This window comes from Lepidothrix coronata, unplaced genomic scaffold, assembly GCF_001604755.1.
Source record: "Lepidothrix coronata isolate B3197 unplaced genomic scaffold, Lepidothrix_coronata-1.0 Scaffold99, whole genome shotgun sequence".
In the NCBI taxonomy this organism is placed as follows: Eukaryota; Metazoa; Chordata; class Aves; order Passeriformes; family Pipridae; genus Lepidothrix; species Lepidothrix coronata.
Genome location: NW_016690279.1, coordinates 3,189,081 through 3,196,915, shown reverse-complemented (window position 1 = coordinate 3,196,915; position 7,835 = coordinate 3,189,081). Strand labels below are relative to the sequence as shown.

Here is a 7,835-nt window from a genome sequence, read left to right as displayed (position 1 = left end):
TACATCCAGGTGTTGTCTCAAATTCTTGCTTGGGCCCTGCCATGTTTTCTTACCAGACACGAGCACGCTTGTCCTGTGTGAGCAGTGTCCCATCTTCATCATAATACTCATCCACACTCAGGCTGCTCTTAGTGTTGTGAGCCCACGTAAAGCCAGTGACCACCCTGGTAGGGATTCCCAGGCACCTCAGAACTGTGCAGAAGAGAGAGCCGTGAATCAGTTGTGCATCCTGCCCTAAGGGTGCCTCTGCTGATGGGTGTAGAGCCTTTTTTGGTGCTAGGACTGTTAGGAATGGCACAGGCCTGCTGTCTGGACTTTGCAAGAGTCCTTGCCCCTTCAGGAAATAAGATCTCATAAGTGCCTTCAGAGAATGGATGTACTGATACTCTTTTATCTCAAAGCTAGTGATGCTCAGTGTTGATGAGGAAACTCTGGGGATCTGCCTCTCACCTAAAGATTAAAGGTTGTGTTACTGGGATCTGTGTTAATCCAGGAATTTAGGCATATGCTAGAGGTCCTGCAGACCAAATAAGGCTTTGCTCAACACGAAGGTCTTTGAAGCACCACTTTGAGGTACCTGAACACATGACTGCAGCAAACACCCAGCAGTGCCCGTAGCGGACAGGCTGGCGTTTCGATGCCATCCACTGCCAGAGGATGGGGCTGCTTCCCAGCCACTTGGAAGGGGGTGTCCCATTACGGTATTTCCCGGCCTCACACTCTGTCAGGATTCCTTTAAGCTCATTGCAGTTCAGCTGCAGGGAAGGAGGAGAGAAAGATGTATTAAGGAATTGCCTCTCTTTGCTAGGTCAACCCAATCCTGTTTGATGAAGCCATTCCCAAGGCAGATGAAACCAAGAGGACTTTTTTGGTGCAAAGCATGAAGGTCGTGGCTGAGCAGAACAAGCACAGCAATGTCCTCTGAGATTTATTCAGTAAGTGAATAAAGGCACTGCTAAGAAACTCCTGCAGCACTACTTGTCTGCTGCGGGAATATCAGGATAGGCTGGAGGTGGGCAGGAGGTTGGGTTTGGAACAGCCCTGGGCAGGCTTCCTCTTTGGTCAGTGGGTTGCCCTGAGCTGGGGTTGAGAAGATGCACCCTGGGATTGAGAAGATGCACCCTGCTAGTGCCAGGGCTGCTGCCTGCTCTCCTTACCATGGCAGCCACTGCTCGGCAGACGTGGACAGGGCTCCTGCGCTGGGTGGGATCCTTCTCTCCTTGATGGTGTTCACCCATGCACAGCAGTGTGAAGCAGATGTCAACAATGCCCTGCTCAAACTGAAACAAGAACACATCATTTCAGGAAATCCGTCCTGAGTTTTTGTTCTCCTGAGTCCCTACGAGGGTTTGGAACTGTGCAGGTTATTTCTCCCTTTCTGCTGATTGTCTTATAGAACCTGTCCTGTTCTAATCACTGGCTGTGTCAGGTGGCCTTGGGCAAATTGAAAGATCTACTTGTCCTCACTTTACCTGTAATACAGAGACAGTATTACTAAGTTCTGTTAAATGCTTTTATACCTGTTTTGGAAAGGAAGGCACACGAAGCTCGGATATAGATCAATGCATATCTTTATATAGGACAGCCTGAGAAGGTAGCTAAAATGACATATAGGGGGTTATGTGATTTCATGCAGAGGTCCCTGTTCTCCTGCATAAGCTTAGACAAAGACAGTGAGTGCAGAGAGCAAGGTCTTTCATCAGAGCCACAGCACAGAGATGGGTAAGGCTATCAGCATCCTGTACACACAGGGTATATGTACCCTTCTCTGCTGGTGGCTGTGAGAGGGCACAGACATGTTGGAACTCTGGCTTACCTGACTGAAGTCCCAGGGTTGTGCTATGGCTGCATTTTCAGTCCCCCAGTAGATGACACCCTCCTGGTTTAAAATGTACTCCTGCCGCTGTGCCTCGTTGGGCAAGAACACCTCATCATCTAGATCAGAGGGAAAAAAGCATCAGGAAGAAAGCATTCTCAGATGCACTTGCATCTCTCTGACATCAGCAGACTCCACTGCACTCCAGGGACTTTAGCAGTCCCTGGTATCCTGCCTTGAAAAATATCACAGGTTGTGAATCAGACAGGAAAAAAGAATTTCATTGTAATCTCTGTTCCTCGTTCAAAAAGTTCCTCCAGACCTAGGCAGTTGCACTTGCTGGCTCTGCTACTCTCCTGGCTGGTAACTTCTCTAATACTAAGAAAGATACAGTGGCCTTAATCAGACTAGTTACAATCTTGACTCATCTTAAAATCTTTACTATAGGAAACACTTCATCAAGCATTTTTCCTTAGCAGAAGGTCAGGGCTCTGGCAGTGGAGTACTCCAGCAATGGGACAGAAGTGCTGAGGTAGGCAACTTTGAGCTTTCTTAGCCCCTTCCTCTCTCCTCAGGTGCTGTGAGGAGCAGGGCAGGAGGGGCAGGGAGCACTGGGTCAGCCTCAGCCTCCACGAGGGCAAAGTGCCAGAGCTCAAAAGCTGTTTTTGTGAAGCGACTGATCCCAGCCTGCCTCTCCATTTCTGACCACATACCTTGGCACCAGGGGTTAAAGAGAAGGGTGAATTCTCCCAGGTCGTGGGAAGTTTGGGAAGCACGTAGAAGCAGAGTGTACTGGCCAATGGGAGCATTGGCAGGGGTGTTCACAGTGAGGGTCCAGGAGCACAGGTCCTGTTCTTCCAGTGCTGCACTCCACTGCTTCTGGTCTCCCAGGCTGGAGATGGGAAATTCAGTCTGGATTTCATCTCCTTTGGAAGGATGTCGTCCTGTAGCCAAAGAGATCTGGTTGTGTTTATTCCAAACATTGTGTTTATTCCTCACCTGTGCAGACTGCAGGGACCTTGTCTGTTTGGGAGCCACAGCTCTCCTCATGAGAGAGTCTAAACCCTTTAGCAGCTTGATGCCTTGTGAACCTTCCTAAGGTTACTACTGCACTCAGGCCTCCACATTTGAAAGTGAGATGTGCATTTCATAGATTTGTAGAAACCAGTGTATTCACTGCCAGAATGGTGCAGACCTGCTACTCCTGGAATTCAGTCTTAGAGCAAGAGTCACAGCCAAATGCTCAAGTTTTGGTAAAACAGGCTGGGGCTAAACATTGCTGCCCTTCTCAGGGGTCTCACTAGAAAACATTCCTTAAGGCTACCTAAGTCTGAACATTCCTAAACCAAAAGCCAGGAGAGATCTTGTGAGTACTTTCAAATCATGGAGTAGTGAACGTATATTGGTTATTGTGCTGCAGTGTCTCTTCTGGAAAGGGATCTGGTTGTGACCCTGCAGCAGCAGGAGACTCTACTTTGCCTCAGATAAACAGTCCACTCCCTCGTGTCTAAATGTGGGCACCTCTGTCCAGCTCTGGAGATGGCTTTGCCACCAGCTCTGTTCTTCAGGAGTGTGGAGTTGTGATAGGTTTGGTAGTGGTGTTACCTGTCTGTGCAATGAGGAAGGTCCTCTTCATCTGCTGCAGGTAGTTGTGTACTGGAGCTGAGAAGTTCACAGTGATGGTGAATGGCTGCCCCCGCCTCACAATCAGCCTTTCAGTGCTGATTTCTTCTGTGTGGTGGTTATTGTTGTTCATGGGGACCTTGAAATCGCATTTTTTGAAGCTCAGACCTGTAGTGTGAGAAGATACAGAATGAGTTTGGGGCTGTGAACTGCCTGCAGTCTGGCCCAGAGCCACATTCTGAGACACACAAACAGCTGACCAAGTGTTTTCTCCACTCAGACATTCCCTCCCTGCCTTTGAGACTTTCTGACCAGTAACTGTGGGAGCCTTCACTCTGAGCTTGGTTGTTCTGCTGTCAAGTGGCTACTGAGCTGCCTTTTTTGCTGTCACTTTCTTCCAGGTTGCTTGGAACCTGGACCCTCTCCCTGCTCTGTGGCTAAAACACTTCATCATCTCTCTGCTTCAGTTTTGTAGTCTGGGTTACCTCCCACCACCCCTGCCCTCCATTCCCTCTGTCGAGGATACCTCACTTGCCTTTGCTTCCAGACTCTCACCTGTCTGCCTTAGCTGCTTCTTGCTGCTTCTCAAGCTCCTCTTAGACATTGATACCAACTTTTGTTTGCTGTGCCTTTTTGTGCAGTCTGCCATGCAAACCCAACTCCCTCAGCTTTTAGAGCACAGTCTTGGCTCCTGCCCTGTAAGCTCAGCTCTTCTAAAGCCTCATGAACACTGTCTTGGAGCAAGAACAGTTGTTTTTTTTTTCCTGACACACAGCTTGCAAATGCTTGGAACTAACCAAAGTGATTTTTGCTTACCTTGGCCCATGGCTGGTTCCCTGTACCATGAAAGTCTTCAGCTCCTGCTCACTCTGCTGGGCAACAGATCCTTCCTCCAGCTGTCTGTAAAAACTGTCCTCTTGCAAAGTTGGTTGCTTGATTTCTTTATACAGGGTGGGACGTGATGTTGCCACCTTTCCAGCTTATCTTGCTGGCCTGGTGTGCAGATGTCAAGGGCTCTTTTATCTCTCAGGCCACACTGAAGACACCCAACAGATGAGGTCAAATTCCACAGCGGGATGTGAAGCATTTAGAGACAGACAGGGACAATTCCTTCAAGAAGCTGTGCACTGGGAACTCCAGAGTAGGGAATGCAAATCTCAATATGGCTCTAAACAAAGCACAGAATGCACTTCAAATGTAAGTGTTGGAGAGCTGCTCTACAGCATTGACCCCAAGCTACTTAGATCCTAAACTCTTCAAGGAGTTAAAAAAATATGAGTCAGTACATCCGTTGCTCTTGTGCCTAATTCAAAAAAGTGAAACCTCTTCAAAATGAGGAAATGTGCCAAAGGCAGCAACTAAAAGAAGTGGAATTTTTGTAGCATAATGCAGACTATTTAAAAGTTTTGCACTGCAGAGTTGGGCTAAGCACATTTTTTAAGTTGCTGTAATATTAAAGGGACACCACTGGATGGATAAATGATGGGTCAAAAGATAGGAAATAAGATATCAGAAATGAACATCTTTCACTGTGGAGTGAGTCACCAATAGTTTTGCAGAAACCTATGATCTTCCACAAATTCAAGAGTAATTTGAGAAGACAATCACACAATATTACACAATAGAACTCGGTGTTTTTCTTAGTATGTCCATATTAGACTTTACAATCTCTTGCTTATATGCATCATTTAGGCTAAATAAAAACTCCCTGTGTTTTAGTCCTTTTACAGCACAGCCTTGATTGTACAGATTCACTTTCACAGAATTGCAGAGTGGTTGAGGTTGGAAGGGATTTCAGAGGTGTTCTTAAATGCACCTTTGCAATATAAGTATGTGTTTATGAACCTCTAAATCAGAGTGGTTTAGATCCAAGCAGGTATTTATCCCATCAGCACTGCCTTGTAATGGCTGTGTATTCCCACAGTACCATCTCTTGGTCAAACTGGCAACTGCAAGGAAGATTTGTTGCATCCCTTTGAAGGTGTCTGCATTTCCAGCTCTGACAGTGGCACGTGCACAAATTAGACAGGAATTTTCCTTTTGGAGGGAATTTCTTGTTTCTTTAGAGCTACAAGAAATGCTTACACTGTGCCCTTGTCTTTTATAGTGAGCAGTGCCCTCCACATTCAGCACATGGACCAAGTGGTAAAGCAGTGCAGCTTTGGTGGCAGAACAAAGTGATTTGAAACCACCAACTTTGGCTATTTCTGGTTGATCTCTTCTAATCTGTAAAACAGTAGTAATTTCATCGACTGCCCGAATCAAGGCTCCAGAAACTTAGATCAGAAGAACAGGATGGTGGGGAGAAACATTCACCACCCTGGAGGCTGATTTCAATGTCTTTCAAGATCAATTTATGGGAAGCATGTGTCATATCAGCCAGTGCTCACTGGATTATTTTTTTGAGTGATCAAACTGGAATGAGGGCTGGCTGGGTCAGCCTCTTGGGCATGCTCACGTTTAAACTGTGCATTTATAAAGAAAAATACTGACAATTAGCCATATTTTACTCCACTGACTCCCAGTGACTTCTGACCGAGGGCTGTGTAAAGATTGTAGGTTTGACAAAAGCTATTTAAATCCTTCCTCGGGCGCTTGCATGTTTTTCTCTATAATAATCATTAGTTTAATTGTACAGTTGTCTTATGTCTCATGCAGGAAGAATGTGTTTCTCATGCATGGCACTGGCCAGATCTGCATTTTCACACTCAAACTGAGCTGGGTGTGGTTGCTGAGGGCAGATGAAAATGCTGACACTGTGAAAACCCAACGAGTGTTGCAAAGCTTGGAACTTGGCAGAGGCTTTACAGCTGATTTCCCTTTGAACAGCAGGCTTCCTTTGCAGATAATTAGGATGAGGTCACTCCAAGCTCCTGTGACAAACACTGCCTGAAATAATTGCCTGGATTGTGTTTAAGAAGGAATACTGGAAGGAATTGGAATGGTTTGGCTGCATTGTGTATTAAATGTAATGACAGTCTGCATTCTTGCAAGATTTAATGAGATTTTGTGAAATACCATCACTACCTCAAGGCCTTCTCTGAGGCTGGTGGAGGATCCTATATCCTGACTTTCCAAGATCCTGCAAGACTTAATTGATAGGTGCAAAGCTGCCTATTCCCCTCTCCTTTGCCTGGAGAAATCTGAATTCCTGTGTGTATGTGTGTGTGTCCTTTTCAACCTTCATTCCAGTCTCTCTGGGCTGACTTGTTTTAACCAGCTTCCGCATCCCCTGTAAGTGTGTGGGGGTGGCAAAACAGTGTAATTGATGTAATAAAACAGGAGTTTACATGTTTTGGAGATTTTGTTGGCTTTGAATCAAAGAAATTTAAATGAGACAGTTTAATCTGTGTCACAGGGTCAGTTTGTGCTCATGGAACATTCTTTCTGGGTCTGCATTGCTGGACAGTACTTGGTGTCAAGTGGAAAAAGTCAAATTGTCTCTTAGGAACATTCATATCTTTGCTATTTTGGCTTGTTAACTTTGCAAGGAGTGAATGGACACATTTAGGGATTTAGATACGGGTGGCTCAGTGTGTTCCTCATGAATGATGATCTGCTTTAAGCAGCTTTGCAGAATGAGGATATGGGATTGTTAAATGTGAATTTTCATACATCCTTCTGATTGTATTGTCCTGCACCTTTTCTTCCCAGCCTGTGCTTTCTGAGCACTTCTAGTAGTGAAAAGTATCTGCCTCTGCAAACAGAGAAATCTTTTTTTTTTTCTTGTCTGCTTTGTCATACCTGCATGAAAGGAATTCCTCTAACATAATTTAGGAGGGTAGATACAATGGTTTTGTAAGAGACAGAAAGGGCTGTACTGAGTGGCAGCAGCCATTGGCAAACAACAACCTTGAAGGTGGTTCCAGTACAAAACAAAAATAAATGTCATAGGGTGCTTTTTGTCAATTTGGCCAATTTTTCCTGATAGTAAAGTGAGAAGTTTCTGACCATGGCAGGAGGGTTGGAACGAGATGAGCTTTAAGGTCCCTTCCAACCAAACCATTCTGTGATTCTGTGATGATTAAATTACATTCCGTGAAGCTTATGAAACCAGTGATTTTAAATTATGTTCCTTGGAAATCCAGCTGCTATTATTGCTACAGGCTCTAATGCTGAAAACCATCACACTTGATCCTCTCCTTCAATTTAAATTATATAATAATTTCCACTAGTAATTGTATGTGTGAAGGTCCATAAAACAGGTTAGGGATTGAAAAAGGCGACGCTGTCTTTACAGTACAATGTGTGTGGTACCTTTTTATTAGTTTCCACTCCTATTACATCGCCTTGCTTTGGCTGAGTAATCTGCATTTCTGTGCTCCCAGTCATAATAATGTATGGACAGTGCACCAGCCTCATAAACAGGCACAACTGAACTGATGTACAGGTTATA

At 45.2% G+C, this 7,835-nt stretch overlaps 1 protein-coding gene across 1 annotated transcript in view; it reads right to left on the bottom strand.

Moving 5' to 3' along the window:
* Positions 1-4,386, bottom strand: part of LOC108501092 (erythrocyte membrane protein band 4.2-like) — an 8,913-nt gene extending 4,527 nt beyond the window's left edge. Inside the window, exons 1-7 of the mRNA XM_017822632.1 lie at positions 4,256-4,386; positions 3,422-3,607; positions 2,530-2,760; positions 1,817-1,935; positions 1,158-1,280; positions 578-755; positions 54-192 (exon numbers count right to left, since the gene is read on the bottom strand). Of these exons, the coding sequence (XP_017678121.1) occupies positions 54-192; positions 578-755; positions 1,158-1,280; positions 1,817-1,935; positions 2,530-2,760; positions 3,422-3,607; positions 4,256-4,265 (986 nt within the window). The 5' untranslated portion in view covers positions 4,266-4,386. The remainder of the gene's footprint in view (positions 1-53; positions 193-577; positions 756-1,157; positions 1,281-1,816; positions 1,936-2,529; positions 2,761-3,421; positions 3,608-4,255) is intronic.
* Positions 4,387-7,835: the final 3,449 nt, after the last annotated feature.